The sequence below is a fragment of the Lolium perenne genome, chromosome 1, assembly GCF_019359855.2.
Source record: "Lolium perenne isolate Kyuss_39 chromosome 1, Kyuss_2.0, whole genome shotgun sequence".
NCBI lineage: Eukaryota > Viridiplantae > Streptophyta > Magnoliopsida > Poales > Poaceae > Lolium > Lolium perenne.
The window spans coordinates 263589059-263607186 of NC_067244.2; the positions used below are offsets into that span (position 1 = coordinate 263589059).

The 18128-nt window shown below is 50.0% G+C and overlaps 2 protein-coding genes across 4 annotated transcripts; one reads left to right on the forward strand and one right to left on the reverse strand.

Moving 5' to 3' along the window:
• Nucleotides 1–260: 260 nt before the first annotated feature.
• On the forward strand, nucleotides 261–1102 carry LOC127327825 (uncharacterized). Its single transcript, XM_051354628.2, has 3 exons — nucleotides 261–451; nucleotides 624–817; nucleotides 902–1102. The coding sequence occupies exons 1-3, from the start codon at nucleotides 341–343 to the stop codon at nucleotides 1068–1070; spliced, it is 474 nt and encodes a 157-aa protein (XP_051210588.1). The 5' UTR covers nucleotides 261–340; the 3' UTR covers nucleotides 1071–1102.
• A 1559-nt stretch (nucleotides 1103–2661) lies between these two features.
• Nucleotides 2662–17678, reverse strand: LOC127327812 (jasmonoyl--L-amino acid synthetase GH3.5). Of its 3 annotated transcripts, none has more exons than XM_071825024.1 (5): nucleotides 17448–17678; nucleotides 5068–5723; nucleotides 4874–4975; nucleotides 3557–4371; nucleotides 2662–3458 (listed from the first exon to the last, which is right to left on the reverse strand). In XM_071825024.1, exons 2-5 carry the CDS (start codon nucleotides 5481–5483, stop codon nucleotides 2914–2916), a joined length of 1878 nt encoding a protein of 625 aa, XP_071681125.1. In that variant the 5' UTR covers nucleotides 5484–5723; nucleotides 17448–17678; the 3' UTR covers nucleotides 2662–2913. The 3 variants fall into 3 exon arrangements, with proteins under 3 accessions (XP_071681125.1, XP_051210568.1, XP_071681124.1); XM_051354608.2 differs by having other exon boundaries at nucleotides 5068–5380; nucleotides 17448–17676; XM_071825023.1 differs by lacking the exon at nucleotides 17448–17678 and having other exon boundaries at nucleotides 5068–6332.
• Between the last annotated feature and the right edge of the window lie 450 nt (nucleotides 17679–18128).

Sequence of the window (18128 nt, forward strand, 5' to 3'; positions counted from 1 at the left end):
GTGTGAACTTCTCGGGGTTTTAATTTTTGAAAATACGGGGCGAAATACGGGGTCTGCTAGACGAAATGGCTCTTCCGTTAGCAATTTTTCGATACGGAGCGAAATGCGAGTGTTATACGGGGCATATGAATATGGGGCCTGTTAGACATGCTCTAAGTACAATGGTCCGTACAATGGTCCGTATCCGAACCGACCACGACAGAGACGGACGGGCCTATATATATACACTGCGCCCCCTCCTAAATCGACGCACACGTTCGCAAGGCAAACGGACGCAAAGGAAATCCCCAGCCAACCAGTTCATCAATCGAGAAAGAAGCAGAGTCGGCGAGATCGACCAATGGCGGCGCTCCGGCACGCGGCGAGGAGGCTCGGCGTTGGTGCGCTCCAGCGAGCGCCAAGGGTTTCTCCTGTCCACCGGCCCATGTCGAACACCTCCGCCGGCGGCAAGGTACGCGTCGCCCTCTTCTCCCTCTCTCACCTGATAACGCGCGCCCGGCCTTCCCTTCGGATATGTCTCTCAAGCGCCGCTGCCTTTTGAGGACATCAAATAGTGTAACACACACAAATAGCTCGAATTCGCAAAGGGTTATCTTGAATATACATTTGTGTTGCGTGGCCAGCCACAAACTACCGCAGGGCCTTGCGATGAGCTGCGAGCGGAATTCGAGGAAGCGAAAGAAGAGCTCTTTGATCTGTGCATGGAGATGAGAAGTAGAGGAGCCTTCAAAACTATGTCCTGGGAAGACATCCAGAATCTAAGGCTAACCTCCCATCTTGCTGCACAAGTCAAGCCTAAACCTGATGACGCCATGTGGTAATAATAATCTCAGACATACGAAACTCTATTTGCGCTATCTCTGTTGGACATGTTTAAGAATTTTTCTTGTGTCACCTGCAGGCGCAGATACAAGCGACATCGGACCTTCCACGATTTCCAAAGCGCATACTTCTGTCTGGGATTTATAGGTTACTCTTTCCTCACATCCAACAAGAATGAAGATGGAGGGCAGAGTGAGGCCAGTATATCGTCTCTTGACACGGAGCCAGCCAGCGAACGACTGAACTAGCTTTTTAATGCAGTATTAGAATCTAAGAAACTCTCATGTAGTCATTACTATGATGTTTGGATATTTGCTACTGGTTTAAGTGTATCATCTACGTTTGGATATTTTACTTGCTGCTTAAGGCCGAATCGCTCATCACATTACTCTGAATTTTGTGCTGAGAGCATCTCAGCTCTAGCAGACTCCACAAAAGGGCAAACCATAAAGGCCCTTTGCGGTAAACTGCAAACGACTTTTGGGGTGTGAAATTTGTTGCAGCAGACCCTGCAAATTTAATATAAAATGCATTGGGGCTAGATTTTGAAACTAGTTCATCCATTGCTTCGATAATTTGCATATAATTTGATCCAAAATGGAAACTAGATCATATAGTAGTTCCTAACCCTAGATTAAGCTTGATCCAAAATGGAAACTAGTTCCTATAAATAGTTCCTGACCGTACACATTAAGCTAGCCTGGATACTTCACCGGGGAGTTGCAGCGGCGGCGAGCAGCTTCACTCTAACTCGTTGGAGTATCCGACAACGATGAAGCCACGACACCATATCTCAGAAGCAATGGAGGGGTGTTGGGTCCCCTCCGTGGTCATGTCGCGGCGGCACTTAGCGCGCTCCTAGACGTCGGAGATGGCAGTTGCGAGGGAGCAGTGGTGCACAATCTTCAGGTGCCGGAGGTCCCGCTTCGATCAGCGCCGCATCGATGTAGGAATTAGGGGGAGTTGTCTGAGGGGGATGCGGGCTGTGGCTGGAGCTGCATGCGTGGTGCTAGGGTTAGAGGAGAAGTCCATGGTGGATTACGCGCGATAGCCTTCGAGTTTCCCGCCTCATCGTGGTGCACGTGTGGAAGGGTCCCCACCCACGAGGGAGACACCAGATTACAACGGGATAGGGCGCAGCAACACCGCGCCTGCTCGGAGATGCGAACCCGGCGCTCGGAGGAGGTCTCCACGGCGTGCCTGATCGATGAAGAACCGTCGCCACGCGGCAAAACTCCGCGGCCGCCATGGGACAAATTTGACGCCGACATTCCGCACGCTGGTAGGTCGGTGGCCGACGCGCTTGGATGTAGCAACTACTTGGTGGAGATGGCCAGAGTTGACCGGAATTGAGAACGACGGTCGCTGGAAATGGAAGAGGGGAGAAGAGAATTGTGATGTAGTTGCACCGCGAGGCTTAAACCGGTTGATGTAGTGTCTTTCGGGGCATTTTTAGGGTTTGCCTATACCCCGTACAGCGGCGCGCGCGAGCAAGCCGCTCGCTCAAATCAACTACCATACATTTCCATATTTTGATATATTCTGAATCTGAGGAAAAAAAATATTTTGAACAAATTTCAAATCTGAGCAAAAAAATATTTTGAACAAATTTCAAATCTGAGCAAATTTTGATTTTGAACAATTTCGAATCCGAGCAAAAAATAATTTTGAACAAAATTAAAATCTGAGCAAAAAATAATGATGGAAGCACACTTCATAGCCTACATGTATTTCAATGGTGAAATATATTGAGTTGTTCAAGAAGTTGGTATGAAACACTAACCAGCTCTAAAACAAGTTGCTGCTTAGTTTATTTCGAGTACCACCTCCTAGCAGAACATCACAAGACCGACAAACACTGGCTTTCTTTCTTGTTTTAGTACCTTTTTATATAGGCTATAGCTGCATACTGTCATTTACAAAGATCCTAAGCCAACACCCGGATACAAAGGAAAATATTATTCCGAGGAAACGAAAACAGACATTTCCAAAAAAAAAAGACGAAAATTTAACATGAAAAAAAGATAGGAAAATTACAACGTTGGAGGACCCTCCTTGGAGTAGTTTTTGTTCTTTTGGGCTGTCATAGTGTCATAGCCCATATGCAGTACTGAAATAACTCTGGGTAACATTCTTGTTCAGTATCTGTAGCACCTTGCTGTTAGACGGGTTCACGAACCGAGGTGTTTTGAACTGGCTCACCGAGCCACCAAGGCCTAGGAAGTGGACCAGAATCTCTTTGAAGGTTCCCTTGTTCAGGATCCGCAGCTCGAGGGGGGCAATGGTTTTGTTCTTCCTTGAGCCATTGTAGCCTTCGTCAAGGAAGGCTAGATCCAAGGCGTTTGCGCAGCTGCTTAAGACCTCATCCCTGGTTCCAGAGCTCAGCTCCCAGTAGATCACGTAGCGACCCGGGTCGCTAGACGTATCCACACAGCTTGTGAAATCCACAATTCCCAGCTTCTCCCCTTCCAAGAGCTTTGACGCCTCCTCAACAGCAAACTGGAGATCTTTCTCGGTGTTCTTGTCAACATTGATGCTCAGCACGAGACTTCTACGACAGATGAACTGGAGCTGGGGTGTTGAGTTGTGGAATCGAGCTATTTTTACGATGTCTCCTAATCTGTAACGATATAGGCCTACAACATAATAGCCAAAATTTATATGTTTGTCCTAAGCTATATTTCACCAACATTAATCGAAGGACCAGAATAAATTATTTAGAGAAAGAGTATACCTGCAAAGGTAGTTAGTACAACTTCATATATTTTGCCGACCTCAACTTCTGTCAAGCCAACAGGACCAGTCTCAATGTAATGAATAGAGGCGCTGTTCTCCATCTCCCCTGTGGATTTCTCCAAAGGAATGAACTCATAATAACCAGTATTCGGCAGAACAGCATATGTCACCTGTTCAGGTGGCACTGTGGGGTCTATGTTACATCCAACATATCCTTCTGATGCACCGTAATCAGCACTTATCAGTGGCAAGTGCCCAGCATAGTGCCTTAATTTCTTCAGATATGGCTCCATGGACCCTGTCATGATGCCATACACGTACTTGGCCTTGGGCCACAGTGCTGGGATCACACCGTACCAACTGCTCAATCTCACACACTTGTTGTAGATCCAATCAGCAAGCTGAGGGTTGGGCTTCAAAATTCTTGAAACAGCCTGGCGGATTGACGGTACCGTGACTTTTTCCGAGAGAACACCTTCTCTTATATCAGCACACAGGTCCTCCCAGACCTCTTCCAACGTCTGAAATGCCTGCACTAGGCTGTGAGCAAATGTTGATGACACGAAACGGACCTCGTCCGAGTATATCAACCCACATAGCAAGTGACAATATAAGGATTGATGGAAGTCAGGGCCAAAGATAACTTCGTCAGGGCTGCAACCCTGAGACCGGATACCCTTCATGCCTTCTCTGTAGCGTGGACTCCGGTACAGATTTGTTGTTGCAGTCGTAGCAATGACGCCACCGTCTGTTGAGACTTGCTTGCTGCAGTAGAAGAACTGCAAGGCTTTTCCTTTGCCGGTAGTGTATTCACTGTGATCGTCACAAAACCGAATGTTATTCTACAAATTCTAGTACTATTGCAGTGTAAGAAATTCTGAAATCTATATTGAGCTTAATTAGCAACGTTTGTTGTAAATTCAGAAGTATCTATCTATTATATTCTAAAAACTATATAAGAGGTTTTTTCGAGAGACCAAGTTAATCCACATCATTCAAATTATATTGATTGTTGGATTTTTTTCTTTAAGTCCAGGATATAATTAGTTACCAGCATATCATCTACATTTTATTAAACAAACATACAAGTCTGATGCCCTAGCCCTATCTTTGCCACCAACAAAGCACAAAATTATTCTAAAACTCTGAAATGCATTGAAGAAATTCAGAAACCAAGCAACACTTCAATCACACGCATCATAGTAATGTATAAACAACAGAAGCTTGTGCCCAACTTTATCAGCAGAATATGTTTGTAAAATCAGAAGTGGCAGTTATACTTGTGTGAACATAATAACAAATTGGAGCTGCTTACCGGTTCCTAAATGCGTAAGAAGTACGGAATACTTGAAGTGTGTTCTCGATCAATTCCTCATTAAATGGAAGGAACTTAGGCTTCCCCTGTGTTGTACCAGAACTGCATAATAGAACGAAAGAACGGGTTACAGACACCTGCTTTCAAAGAACAACAACGCAATAATAATACACACAAAGCTAGTAAGTAAGCACCTGAGGGAGAGGGCGGTGATGGGCTTCCGAGTGATCACAGATGAGCTATCACCATGAGCAACCCTCTGGATAAAAGGTTCAACATCGCTGTGCACACACAGAGGGACGCGAGATTTGTAGCTCTCGGCGTCAGTCCTACCGTCGAGGCCAAAGCGTGCGAGGTACTCAGCATCGGCATTCGCCTCGAGGATCTTCTTCAGTGTATCCTGCTGCACGCGTCCAGCGTCGCGTGTCAATGCCTCAAACTCATTGATGGTTTGTTCGGAACTGCAGGTCGTCACTTCGAACTGACAGAGCCCTGGCATTGTCACACCTGGTTTGAAGGATAAATCACAGTAAATATCCATGATGCAAGCAGACAAATCTGTGAATCCATTGTTTTTTTTAAACGAAGGCAAAAACTTTGCCTTATCCATTAATTAAGAAGACAGATGCCCAGGTAATTAGCGGAAAACCGGGCGAAAACCATACAACAACGTAAACGCCACACGGGGCCACACCCACACTCGCCACGAGGCCCAAACCCCTTCGAAGCACCAACCCATCGAGACATGTCGACCTTTCATCAACGCCGGAGAGAAGACGCCGTGACTACTATGGGAGGAGCAGACACGGGACGCTCGAACGAAGATGAAGAAGCCAACCCACCGAGGAGCCTACAACACTCACAAGATGAATCCATAGTTGTTGTATTGCAGTTTGGGATGTAAGTGGCAGAGTCTTCAGATAGAGAAGCGTCAAAAGACTTGAAATTTCTAACCACTAACAGGAACAGAACAATAGTATGTATCACCGTTTACCTACTAGACCATGTTTGGAAACATGAACAGAAAGAAGAACGTAAGATTTACTACTGAAATACTAGCAAAGGAAGGAATCACAAACGGTTACTAGTGCCTCACTCTCTGCAGCAGCGATACCACTAGCCCAAGGACTGCAACATACATAGAGACAGTCTGTACAAAAGCTAAGCATGAACTGTACTGGAAATGGCATCAGCAGGTTGCTAAATTCTACTGCTACAGTGGTTGGCTCATGATCCAAAATTTAACCACACAATCTAGAAAGAAAGAAATACTAGTACCCTCCAAAATGTGATCCTTTGGGGTAGCTGCAGAACTCACAACCACTCTAGCTAGCGCGTCGTTGCAGCACATACATGTTACATGATACGCCTGTAAACAATACTATGATGCTTCTTTGTGAAATATTTGATGAACTGTTTCATTCAGGTAGGGTCCTTAACACTGACAGGAAAAAAATCATAGGAAACCTTCACCCACGACTCGCTCCCCTCGGTCGCCTCCTCCAGGCGACGGGGGAGCCCAATCCCAGCCCGCCGCCGCCGCCTCCCTTCCCCCCTGCCCGCCCCCTCGTCGCCTCCCGAGGCCGCCGGCGGCTAAGCCGTCCGCCGCCGAGGAAGGGGGCGGCGAGGTCCTATGCCTCTCGGGCTCTCGCACGGCCGTCCCGGAGGGAGGACGCCATGCTGGACCCCGGAGGTCGCCGCCGTCCTCCGCCCCTCCTGCGCCCCTCGCTGCGGCGTCGTGCCTCGCGGCCCCCCTGCTGCCCTTGCAGCTTGCCGCCGTTGACGCCCAGCCTTGGCGTGGTCTGGCTGGGGAGGGCCCGATCTGGGCCCGTTTGGGCTCGATCTGGGCCTGGAGGGCCGCGGCCTGTGCGCCGCTCCTGGCACTCCCGGTGTGCGCCCTGTCCTGTCGTCGTCCCCGGGCCTCCCGCGCTTCTGCTGTTGCGCGCCTTGGTGGAGACGTTCCTGCCCGCGTCGCCCTTGCCTTGGTGTGGTTTGCCGTCGTCCATGCCGCGGCGCACCTCCGGTCGCTCCTCGCGTCGGTGCCCCTGCGCGTCGGCCCTGCCGGCGGGTTTGCGGGGTGGCTTCGGCCTTCGCTGCTCTTCGCAGCTCGCCGTCCGTCCTGCTTCTCGCCCCGTCCGGCCATGGCGTGGCTTCTATCTGGCTTGTGGTGGTCGCGGTTCGCCTGACGTGGCGCTGCACGGCTTCCCTGTGGCCGCCTAGTGCTTCGTTGGCGCTAGCGCGCGTGGTCTACTCGGTTGCGCTACTCAGGCGAGTGTTGTGCGTTTGGTGGACGGCTACAAGGCCCCCTGCTCGGCTGGCCACGCCTACGGCCAGGGCCTTCTTGGGCCTGACGACAGCGTTTACGCTCCAGGCGAAAGCTTCGCACCTTTGGTGCCGATGTTGGCGGTGCCCCTGGGTACCGTTTCCCTGTTGAGGGCTTCATCGGGGAGCTTGGTCTCCTGTTGTCGCGGGTCGATGCGTTCTCCGGGTGAAAACCTCTGCTCCTCGGAGCGAGCGGCGCCGACACACTGTGCCGTTACCTTCCTGAAGGCGCCGCTTTTGGAGTTCGTCTTTCTCGTGGTGCGGCAGATGTGTGTCAGTTGTGCATGGTTGCCTTGTTGTCGGGGGTGGTGGATGCCGGGGCGGCGGCCCCGGACGGTTGACGTACGTCGAGGCGGCGGCCTCGGAAGGTCTTGCAACGATGACTCCATGGGGTGTGGTCATGGTCTTGCAAGGCATGGGTGGCGTGTTGGTGCTACGTGGGTAGTGAGCTCGTCGGCCCGGCCTACACGACGGGACGGTCGGTGTGGCTGGCATGTCGGGGCGGCGGCCCCGGATCTTTTGGCGCGGCGTTCGTGGTCTGCGGGTGGTCGCCTTGGTAGTTTGGGCTACAAGACGTCCATGCCGTGCGGCGTTGCGGCTCGCCTCCGAGCAGGGGACGTCGGAGCAGCGGCTCCGGGTTTGGTGGTGTGTGTTTGGTCGTCGGTAGTCTGGTATCGTGTGGGCGATAAGGCTCCGATATTTGTGCGGTTTTTGGGCCGGTTTTCCTCATAAACTCGGCCACTCTGTATGGTTTTTTGGCCCGGTTTCCCTATTAACTGAGCCAAATCTTCTTCTATGAATATATCGTGCAGCTCACCTGCCGAATTCTCAAAAAAAAAATCATAGCAGGAAAGACAGAGGGAGATGGCCAGTCCCAGTCCCAGATGGACTCGACAGGAAACCACGATGGAGAAAAGATGGGAGTAAATTGTGCAAGCAACGCCACATGATGCCGGTGGGCGGTGGTAGAATGTGTGGGTCATGTCGTCTGTCCCCAGGCGAATGCCATGCTTGCCAGAATATGAACTCACTAGAAGAATCCTCAGTCGCGTAGTTTCGGAGAAAGAAGAAGAGCAGAGTGGCGGCATACATGGATGCAGGGGAGGGATATTGAGTTTTGCGAAGGACTAATTGATCGCTAGAAAAGAAACGGAAACGAAACTAAACTGAAACCGGAATCCAGCCTTTGTTTACGCTGCCGCCTGCTGAGAGCGTATGAGAAATCCTCCCAAAATCATGGTGGGGGAGATGATGCGATGCCCCCAGCAGCAAAACGCGAGGGGCGAGCGGGCAGAAGAGGGAAGGATGAGGCGAATTTTTTTTAAATAATACACTTTTTAATATTAATTCCAGAAATAATATTCGTTTTTGGCTTATTACAGAAATAATACACCGTCGGGGTCCGCTAACCCGAATTTACAAAATCGGGGTCGGCTAGACCGAGACGAGGCGAATCTGCCGTGTCAGGCCAAATTCGGGTTGCTCGTCCCCGAAGCGTGGCTGTCGGCCACCGAAGGCCCGTGTCGGCCTGTCCCCTGGCCAGGGGCAGACTGTGTCGGGGAGAGGAATCCCGATGCGGCAATTTCGGGTGGGGCGACCCCGAGTCGCGCGGTTCGGGCGCACTGACCCCGAAGCGCGGCAGATAAAATTCGCACGCAGCGCTGCTCGACCATCTTCTTCCTCCTCCAGCTTGCTGCTCTCTGTCTCTCTCTCTCTCTCTCGTTAGCTCTCAGTCCAGCACCATTTTTCCTCGTTTGTGAGCGGTTTATCCAGCCATTCGTTGTAGTTTCACCACCAAATGCTGTAGAATTAGCTGATCTATAGATGGGTTAGTTTTTGAGGCGTTTTGGTGGAGGTGTTGTTGGTGTTGGTGGAGCTGTTGGTGGTGGTGGAGCTGGTGGAGGTGGTGCTGCTATTGCTGCGTGGTGGTGCAGCTGTTGCGGGGTGGAGGAGCTGAGCTGCTGACGGAGGTGTTTGGCACGCTTCAAGGGTAAACCCTAATCCCTGATATTAGATGGTGTAATCATAATGCATGTTACGTTCGTTAGCTTCAGGTAGAAAGTATTTATTTAGGAGTGCAGGTGCTAGATTTTTATTTATTTTAGAGTGTAGGTGCTAGATTTTTTTGACGAGTATGTAATTTTTATAGGTGAGCAGATATGTCAGATAGATTAAAATTCGTTGTTTACTTCGGTCATGGCACGGTCCGAACAACTCCGATGGGAGCTGATCTGAGCGAGTTTCAGTACGAGGAGTTGCATCTGACAAACCCAAAAACATGGCGAGTTAGTCAGTTGAAGGAGTGGTTGACCGTGAATTTCGGGCTTAATCCCGAAGCATACACTGTTGGTGTGCATGCTTTGTGGAGCAGCTCCAGTACCCAGAGGTTGAGGCGGTTGAAGACGATTGAGCGGACCTCTCGGTGGGTGCCTTTGGTTGGAAGCGTGCGGCGCGGGGAACTCACCCCATCGCCTTAATGCTTCCCGAGGCGAAGGTGGTGAATTTCCAAGAAGGCGAGGGTGCGTTCCATCCAGGCCAGAGCAGTCAAAGTTACGATGCGGCGGCGGCGATTTCCAATCCGGGCAGAGTAGCCATGCAGCAGGTGGTCATGACGATACTGTTGAGCTTGAAAGCGTGGACGAAGAAGAAGAAGAGATGCAGAACATGATGGACGAGGAAGACGAGGATGGAGTGGACAATGAGGTTGACTCAGATGAATCCGGTGGATCCGATACTTCAGATGATAACGAAGAGGCGGATCCGATCCCCTCTTCTTGGAACCATGATTTGTCGGAGGCAATGATAGTCGATGATCGGCACGATTCTGCCTGGGAGTACAGCATGAACACCATCTCAGTTGGTGCTAGATATGCGACAAGAGACATCTGCAGGAAGCAATCACTCAGTGGGCAATGAACACGCAAAGGGTATTCAGAACCACCGTTTCAAGTCGAAATTCTTGACGGTGGTCTGCAGCGATGCTAGATGTCCATCAAGGGTGCATGGGTACTTGTCCGAAGTATGACACAACATGGGTGGTGAGCGATTTCGTGCCGCACACATGTGTCCTTAAGAGTATGTTGAAGGATCACCGAAACCTTACATCCACTCTTATTGCTGCTTTGTTCTACAAGGAGATTGTAGAGAATACAGACAATGGGGGTTAAAGCCATCCGAGAAGAGTTCACCTTCAATATAAGTATGTAATTGAATATGGCAAGGCATGGAGGGCTAAACAGACGGCACCTTTGGAGAACAGATTCGGGACCTTCTATGATGCTTATGACGGTGTCGTCCGTCTCCTGAGACATTGAAGGACCGGAATCCGAGCACCCATGTGGACATACAAGACTTTGTGATACCCGAGTTCCCTAATGTCGGGGTTCTGCACGGGTGTTTTTCGCATTCAGCATATGCATCGAGGCTTTCATGCCTTGTCGTCCGGTGATGTGTGTAGATGGAACTTTTCTAAGCTGGGAGGTACAAGGGACAGATTCTGACAGCAATTGGAGTGGATGGCAACAATCGATGTGTGCCTCTCGCATTTGCATTTGTTGAGAGCGAGAACAACGCTAGCTGGTTATGGTTCTTCAGGCAGTTAAAAAAATCGATAGTGAAAGATCGCGAAAATGTGTGCGTGCTACATGACAGGCATGCAGGTATACTTGCGGCTATCAAGACTCTGGTAGAAGCCGGACCTGATGAAGAGACGCCATGGCAGGATATGCAGAGTAGGTGGTGCATGCGCCACACAGGGGCCAATTTCTTCTCGCAGTTTAGGAGCAAGGGTCTTATGAATCTGTTCAAGAAGTTGTGCAAGCAGAATCAAGAATGCAAGTACACTTTTCTCCGCGGCAAGCTGGATGAGTTCACTAAGGACCATGTGCGGGACAGGTTAGCCGCCCGAGCTGCATTAGTAGCAGCTCATGCAGCAGCTGTGGCACAGGGTACACAGGTTCCAGTAGGCCCCGAGCCAGATCCTATTGGGCTATGTGACCTGCCTGGATTTGACCCACCCAATACTAGAAGGAGGCACGGACGACGGATTAAAAATTTTGCGAGTGGATAGAGCACGAGCCATTAGAAAGGTGGTCTTTGCTGCATGACACACATGGAGCTAGGTATGGTGTGATGACTACCAACCTAGCTGAGTCATACAACTTCGTGCTTAGGGAAATAGGGCATTGCCGCTGACAGCCCTTGTGGAGGGTATTTTATATGGCACTATGAATTATTTCAAAGAGAGACGGGAGTTGGCTTTGAAGCATATGCTTGAGAATCCAAACACTCCTTACTGTAAGGCCATTATGGAATATATGGATGTCAAGATGGAGAAGGGTATGTCACACACTGTTCTGGCCATCGGTAATCAGGAAAGGAGGTTTGAGGTGCGCTTACCAACCGACAAGTTTGGTTGTGTGAATGCGGTGAGAACACATGAGGTCAGAATTGGAAATGAAGAATGGCCATCGTGTGGCTGCACATGCAACAAACCGAGGTTGCTTCACCTTCCATGCTCCCATGTGCTGGCAGCTACCAGACAACTAGGGCTGGACTCAATCTCTTTCGTCTCTCCATATTACGCGAAAGAGGCTGTGCTGCACACCTGGACCGGCGAGATGGTCGGATACAGAGTTGTGGGAAATTTTACTACGGTGATACCAAATGAAAGGCGGTACATCCCTGGCCCAAGGTTATTGCGTACAAACAGAGGTCGACGGGAGACAAGGCGCATTAGAAATGATATGGATGAAGCAGAAGCGGGTGGTCCAACTAGGCAATGTTTTCTCTGCAACCAATTTGGACACAGGGACCCCCTATGTCCCACTTTCTACCCAGCAGCTGCAGCGGCGGCGGCTAACCGAGGAAGGCGAGGCAACCGAGGAAGGCGTGGGAGGGGAAGAACTAGAGGGAGACAGTAGAAAATTTGTAATATTTATAAACTATGCTTAAGTTGTAGTACGTGTGAACCATATTAGTACGAACAATGGTACAATTTGTAATATTTCTGAACTATGTTTTAATTTGAATTTTGTATGAACTATGCTTTAATTTGTAAACTTTGTGATCAATGGTTTAATTTGTATCATCTTTGAACAATGCAACAATTTTTGATATCTTTCTGCAGATATGGCGGCCCGCCCGTTGCTCGATCCAGTGATTGATCAGAAACATCGTGCATCGCACTTGGAGTCCGACCCGCAGAGCATCGACCCACTGCAGACCCGTACTCCAAAGAAGAACTGGATGATACACCCTCAGTGGGAAGACAGGTAGGTGTTTTAGCTTTAATTTGAAATTTACCTTCGAATTGGACCTTGCTTTACCTTTTTCATCATTTGTTTTGCAGGTTGAAGTGGGCTGGACTACTACCTTTCGCTCGATTAGTGGAGGCCCGAGAGAACGTTTCGCGTCTGAACTACGATGCTACTTTGATCACACTGCTTAGTGGATCGATGGAGGCCGAGACCAACACCTTCCACTTTCGCTGTGGTGAGATGGCTCCTACTCTAGAGGACGTGTCTATGTTTCTGGGCCTTCCGTTGGCTGGTGATACCATATGCCAATTGGAGGAACCCTTGGGATGGATGCACATCATGGATGCACGTTTACGTTGGTGTTCGCGAGGCGTTGGGCCTATCTCTTTTGAGGCTCACGGCCCTCGTCGAGCGTGGCTACACGAGTTCCAGGTTCGTAACAGTTTCATTTATTTTATCAAGCCTTAATTACCGCGTAATATGTAGTCCTAACATTGAATATTTCTTGACAGATCGAGCAGTTCGGATACCCCGATGTACCGATGACTGCGGCCCAGATCACTCGCAGCTTGGAGGCGTACCTCATGTGGCTACTCGGGAAGACGATGTTCATGGACAATCACGGGAACACGATCAGTGCGCGGTACATCCCTATAGCTCAGGAGATAGCAGAGGCCACGAAGCGAGAGGACATCACACGAGAGGAGCTGGGGTTCTGCGGTCTTAGCCGCTACGTACCGAGGTATGTGTAAGGGTTGCCAGCTCACCTCGCATGGTTCTGGAATCGTTGGTTGCCCCCTCCTATTGCAGCTACGGTCTGGACGAGGTTTCCCGTCGGCCGCCACGATATTGGTGCTGGGTCTTGGCCGCCGGACGAGTTGTATGGCGCGGATCGCATCGACATGCCGACGTTTGGTTCTATATGGACATCGCGGAAGGTATACACACCTTGTTTATATTGTTATATAAAATGCAACACTAACATACTTATGTTATGTTATGCAGAGACATTTTGGGCATAATCAGCTGCGGAATTGCTACCCAGCATTCACAGAGCAGTTTGACCTACTACTGGAGAGCGATGTTAGTTGGGAGACATACAGTGAGGACCACCGCGACGAGACATACCCAGGCGGTATATCGTTGATGTGTACCAGAGATTGGGCCTACTGGATGACGAAGGCGAAGATCATCTTCGATATCTTCGTGGAGGAGATGTCGCAGCAGAGGGTCATGAGACAGTTTGGAATGCGTCAGTTGATCGAGCCACCACCTCCCACAGTTCCACTACCACCACGCGTCCACGCGTGAGTACAATTTAATTTTACCATCAGTTATTACATCAATTGGACATTCATTGACGGATGGGTACAATTTAATTTTCAGGTACAACGAAAAGGAGCGAACAAGACTGCTTTGTCGGATGGGTACAGCTCCTGGGTCCATACATCGCTGGTTGGGCCAATGCGCCGGCCGTGTCATGGGCCACTAGGGAGCCGTTTGATCTTCAGGAATTTCAGCGGTACTTGCGAGCGTACATGCCTAGGACACGACTTAAATGCGAGCCGGGCGTGTGACCCGATTGAGATGGCTCCCTCGACACGGTGGGACACCTACCCTCGCCACTCCACTTCGGGCACTCGGCATCACGCAGTGAAGTCAACTATATTTTTTCTACATTTTGCCAACACTTTACTAATTTGAGCTCACAATTGTAGGCCGTGTTGACGGCGGAGCTGCAAGATGACGCCGCCCGATATGAACGGTCGCTCTCCGCCGGCCCACTTCTTGGACGGTATGAGCACCACGCCTCCTTTGCACAGCGTCTTCAGGAGAAACTACGTCGTATCTACGCGACTATCACATGCACCCGATCTTCGGATGTTGTCGAGTACCGAGCAGCACAGCGGCCACCTCGCCCCTCTTTGCAGGTGCATCAGCCGCGGCACGCCCCGCGCCCACGTATGGAGGTACCGCCGAGCCCGAGGCCACCATCTCCTAACCAGGCAGGAGGTTCTGGGTGGCAAAACCAGCAGCAGCAGGAGCGTACTTACGAGTATTGGCAGCATGCCGGTTTCGGCATGGAGCAGCAATTTCCCATGCCTAACCCGGGTGGCGTCCCCGTATGGATGAGCCGGAGGTACGCAATTCATCACTATCCATATTAATTGTGCACCATGTGTGAATTTCCTCATGATCGACTAACGGTTTTTATCTAATCAAAGGTGAGGGACATATGTCGACGGGGTCCGGATCACGATCCTTCTGGTCCGGTGCTCACGATCGGGACGAAACACAGCGAGCTATCAAGACTGGATTTCAAGTCAACGGCAAACTCCACCTCCAGATCCCACGCAGATACGGTCGGCACGAGCAGGGTACATGCTTCCTCCCCGACATCGCCCGACCACCTGTTCGTATGTACTCGCCGTCACCTTTTCGAGCTCGACCGCCACCGAGGCGAGGTGGAGGGAGGGGCCGTGGTCAGTGAGATGAGTACTATTTGTATGCACCATGTATGAGTACTATTTGTATGCACCATGTATGACTACTATTTGTATGCACCATGTATGACTACTATTTGTATGCGCCATGTATGACTACTATTTCTATTTAACAAACATTTCATATTGAACTTCAAGCGATAATTAAGATACAACTTACTACTACAACATAACTCTCTTGCTAACATATTAAATGGTACACCATCGCTACAACATACTACAAGATCCATGATTGCGATAACTAAAACACTAAGAACGCAGCACACCCTTTCCCTTGCCCTTCGACGATGCAGCTTTCATGGCCTTGGTGGTAGGCTCGAAGTCGTCGTCTGAATCGACGGCGGCGCGGTGCAGCACTCTTGCCCTTTGAGGACTTGGCACTCTTGCCCTTCGACGATGCAGCATTCTTCGCCTTCGTGCTAGGCTCGAAGTCGTCGTCCGAGTCAATGACCGGTGGTGCAGCACTCTTCCCCTTCGAGGACTTGGCACTCTTGCCCTTCGACGATGCAGCTTTCTTCGCCTTGCTGCTAGGCTCAAAGATATCATCGTCGTCCTCACTCTCAACCGTCCACAGCCATGGAAAGTTGTAATCTCTTTCCCTATCTCGTTCATTCTTCCAAGTTAGTGACTTCCACTTCTCATTCAACCTGATAAGCTCACACCTTATCTCCCGTGGGCTGCGAGCAGGCATCTTCTTCAATGGCCACCCATAAGAATATTTCTCAAACTCCGTACCCACCTTACGGAGCAAGGCGTCGCTACTGATGAACTCCTCAAATGTGTCTACCTTACTCTCCCTCATCACTTTGCGGGCCTCGTCTAGAAGAGGTTTGGCCATGGATTCGGTGAAAAGATGGGGGGGATTCTTATATGGGGGATCCATCTTCACGAGAGAATACTGCTTGAAAGCAGAAGGAAACACTGGGGGGTTTTTATAGGCTAGAAGGGACGACTTTCGAGCGGGGGGAAAAGGTGAGCGGGAAAAACTGGCGGGAGATTAGGGCGGGAGTAAAAGGCGGGAAAAAACTGAGCGGGAAAAATTGGCGGGAGATTACGGCGGGGGTAAAAGGCGGGAAAAAACTGAGCGGGAAAAATTAGGCGGGAAACAATAATACTAAAACATAAATGAAGATACATTGCAGCTGAAATAAAAATAGGATTTATCACTACAACGGAATTTAAGATACAACGACACTACAACGGAATTTAAGATACAACTGAAATTAAGATACATAGCTAGTACGACACATCACACTACTTTCCCTGCGTCCACCGTGGCCATTTTCCCGGACTTGTCGCCGCGTTCTTACGCCGCTTGCGCCTCAGTAGCTCTTTCCCTTAGTCTCTTCCTTTCTGCTTCACGAGCCTCCTGCGCACCTCTTCCTCTGCAAACCTACGTGCAGCCTCATCATCCATCCTCTTCTGATTCACCTCGCGATTACGAGCTTGTTCCGCCCTAAGTTTCTGTATCTGTCTCTCTCGCTCTGCTTTTTCATTAGCACGAACCTTTTCCCAACGCTCCTCCTCAAAGAACGTTGCCCACGCACGCCGGTGTTTCTCCTCAACCTCCTGACGCGCCCAATCCGGCTGCTCCGTGTCTATCCAGTGAAACCATTTGCATAGGGGCGGGGGAGACTGCAACACAAATAATAACATTAAATCACATTCATAAATAAATTAATGTCAACATAAAATTATGTCCAAACATACCGGCGGCCTGGTGGAGGACGAAGCTGAACTACGGGGTGGATCATGCTCATAGCTCGCACACATGAAAAATTTCATCCCGAACCAGTCGGAGAAATCCTCCACCTGCTTAACCTTAGCAAGACGGCCGCACCAACACCGCTCCGCAGTCACACCCGGGGGCAAACTTGCAGCCTTCGCCTTCACCGGCCTAAACTCCGGGTCAGAGCACGGCACACTCATGATGGCTAACAGTGAGCAAACAGCACAAAGATAGAGATACAAGAACTTGTGCAATCCAGAGTAGCGCTGCCTGCTTTTATAGGCTAAATTTCGACACCAGCGCGGGAGATGGTGGCGGGAAAAACTGGCGGGAGATGGTGCCGGCAACGATTGGCGGGAAGGGTGCCGGGAAGGAGTGGCGGCAAGGGCGGGCGGGAAACTGTGTGAACGCAAAAAGGCGGGAAAAATTGGTGCTCGGGTTGAACAATCCCGATTTATTGCAATCGGGTTCACCTGGCCCGATTAGCTAAAATCGGGTTTACCTACCCCGATTAATTGAAATCGGGTTCCACTACCCCGAGTTATATTTTATTGTCACGCCGCAGCAGAGCTCTTCTAGAAATCGGGTTCCACTGCCCCGACTCTGCTAATTCGGGTTCGCCGACCCCGATTTTGTAAACTCGGGTTAGCGGACCCCGAAGGTGTATTATTTCTGAAATAAGCCAAAAACGAATATTATTTCTGGAATTAATATTAAAAAGTGTATTATTTAAAAAAAATTCGCAAGGATGAGTGACTGACCTGACCGGCGGCGATAGAGTGATCAGTCCAAGGGCGGAACAGACAGCCACGGCGACGATTCAATACCTGAAAAATGCAGGTGTGTTGCTCCAGCGACGGGGAACGATGTGCCGCCCCTTTTGTAGCCAAAGTCCGGCCGTCGGGGTACCACTGCCAGGAGAGCATGGTGTCTGTCAACCTCGAATGCGGTTTCCATTATTTTCTCCAACCCATCTCCCCACGTTTTCCTTGTCGTCGATTTCCGCGCTGGTGACTCTGGTGCCTGTGCACGCACTCGATCACCTCGTGCAATGCCCACTGGCCACTCCGGCCGCCGCTCCACTCAACGTGCACACGTGATTTTATTTTGCTTTCGACGTAACGTCTGATCGCCGGCGGGCTGTTATACTATTAAAAGTTGCATCAGTAATCAAGTAATGTCTGCGTGTGTATCACCTCTGTTTCAAATTAATTGACTCGCTACTTGTGTTGGGCGCCATTGCAAGCTTGGTTAGGAGGAAGAAAAACAAAAGCATTGCTAGTTCTCACCTAGCAAACCAAGTCCTAAGTTCGTGCATCTACAAATTGGGTTGCAACTTCCAAAAAAAAAGACACTTCCACAATCTCCAAAAGGAAAAACTTATCCATTAGCAAGTGCATCAATCATGATTTTTGGATTGACAAGATCAAGACACACGAGGG